Source organism: Topomyia yanbarensis, chromosome 2 (genome assembly GCF_030247195.1).
Source record: "Topomyia yanbarensis strain Yona2022 chromosome 2, ASM3024719v1, whole genome shotgun sequence".
NCBI classification, from domain to species: Eukaryota; Metazoa; Arthropoda; class Insecta; order Diptera; family Culicidae; genus Topomyia; species Topomyia yanbarensis.
This window is the reverse complement of record NC_080671.1, coordinates 293,756,268-293,757,842: the sequence shown is the minus strand read 5'-3', so window position 1 is coordinate 293,757,842 and position 1,575 is coordinate 293,756,268. Positions and strand designations below refer to the sequence as shown.

General features: G+C 41.5%; 1 protein-coding gene across 1 annotated transcript; it reads left to right on the top strand.

Annotated features, from left to right (window-relative positions):
• Positions 1-410: 410 nt before the first annotated feature.
• Positions 411-1,198, top strand: LOC131680452 (myb-like protein D). Its single transcript, XM_058961165.1, has 3 exons — positions 411-818; positions 888-1,126; positions 1,195-1,198. Exons 1-3 carry the CDS (start codon positions 411-413, stop codon positions 1,196-1,198), a joined length of 651 nt encoding a protein of 216 aa, XP_058817148.1.
• Positions 1,199-1,575: the final 377 nt, after the last annotated feature.

The following is a 1,575-nucleotide window of genomic DNA, read 5'->3' as shown; positions in this document are numbered from 1 at the left end:
GACACACGAAAAGTGCTCTACCAACAGGAAAAATTATTTGAATCTATAACTACGCAAACGGACTGCAACTTACAAATAGCAGCCGACATAAAAAAGTTCAATTCAATTGTTGACTTATTCGAAAATGTTGAGCTGCAGCTTAAAGAATCAGTGGCGAATGTGAACATAAACACATCGTCGCAAGTGGCAAATGCTGTATCGGCACTATCGCAGGCCATTGACAGTAATTCTTTTAATAAGGCCGATGAGCTGGTCACGCTGAAAAACCATATCACATCACTATTCAACATATCTATGGGATCCACAAAAAACACATTGAAGAGTATGTAAATGATCTCACTGCCGGTTTGACCAGAGAATTGAAAAAAATCTGCAGCGAAGTTCAGAACTTGAGCACCCTTACCATAGATATGGCAGCTCATTGTAATGAACACTATCTGAGTGAATCGCGTCCTACACGTGAAGTTTTAGACGAAGTGAAAATTATAACAAATTCAGTTGGCAGTGACATTCTCAAAGAAGTACAATCTCTTGCCGGCTCAATTAACACTTTGGATAGCAGTATACGCGATGCTTGTTTGCCACCAGCGGGCCCCAGCTTGATGGACGAATTAAATGCCCAATCAACAAAATCGGGTGACTCAGGTAACCGTTCCACTGCCGAAGCCACTGAAGGGTGGCGCTTTTTGGGTTCGAAGAAAGTGTGGCGCTCTGGCTGGACGGAGTACGACACACGTAATCAGCGTAGAATTCAACAGCAAAAGATGAAAGATAGGGCGATGGCACGAAGAAAAGCTAATAAAAAGCAGTTGCATCGGGTAATAAATGATCGCAATAAAAACAGACACCAACGTAGCCGTAATACTAATGAGACAAATAAACATCAGATATCCAGAAGCAGTTATTATAACTATAACCTCAATGACAACAACAATAGCAACAACAATAGCAACAATAATCGTAACAACAATCGCAACAACAATAGCAGCAATAATCGCAACAACAACAACATTACGCAAGGCGGTCGTCAAACAGCTGGCAACTCTCTTCCCCGGGATAAGGATCTACTTGCGGCGGCAAGGGTGCAATTCTCTAGGCCTCCGTTTGAAAATCAGCGTGGTATCAGGTTTCAACGTGGTGAAACACTGAATCCATACCAGCTTGTACATCAATTTAACTCAACTTCCGCACCAGATAGGTTTGTAGCCCCCGTCCTGATGAATTCCTTTTCTCAGCGCTGTTCAGCTTGTTCCTGTGAGCATTCGTGTTTTCGCTCAACCTAACGCACTCTTCAGAGGCAGACCATGACGAACTGGTTACGGATGAAAACGGATCAATAGTTTTGCATGATATTTCTAAGTATGACAAATTGCCATTAACTTTATCAGAAACGCTTTCAGAAATATTGTCAAAATTTTAATCGTATGCAGAGCGCATCTAAAATGAGCAAAGTCTATAGTAATGTATTGAGCTCCTCTTATTCTGTTATTTTAGGCACTGAAACAAGTTGGAACGATAGCATAAAAAGTGAGGAAATTTTGGGTAGTGGCTTTAACGTATTCAGAGACGACCGAA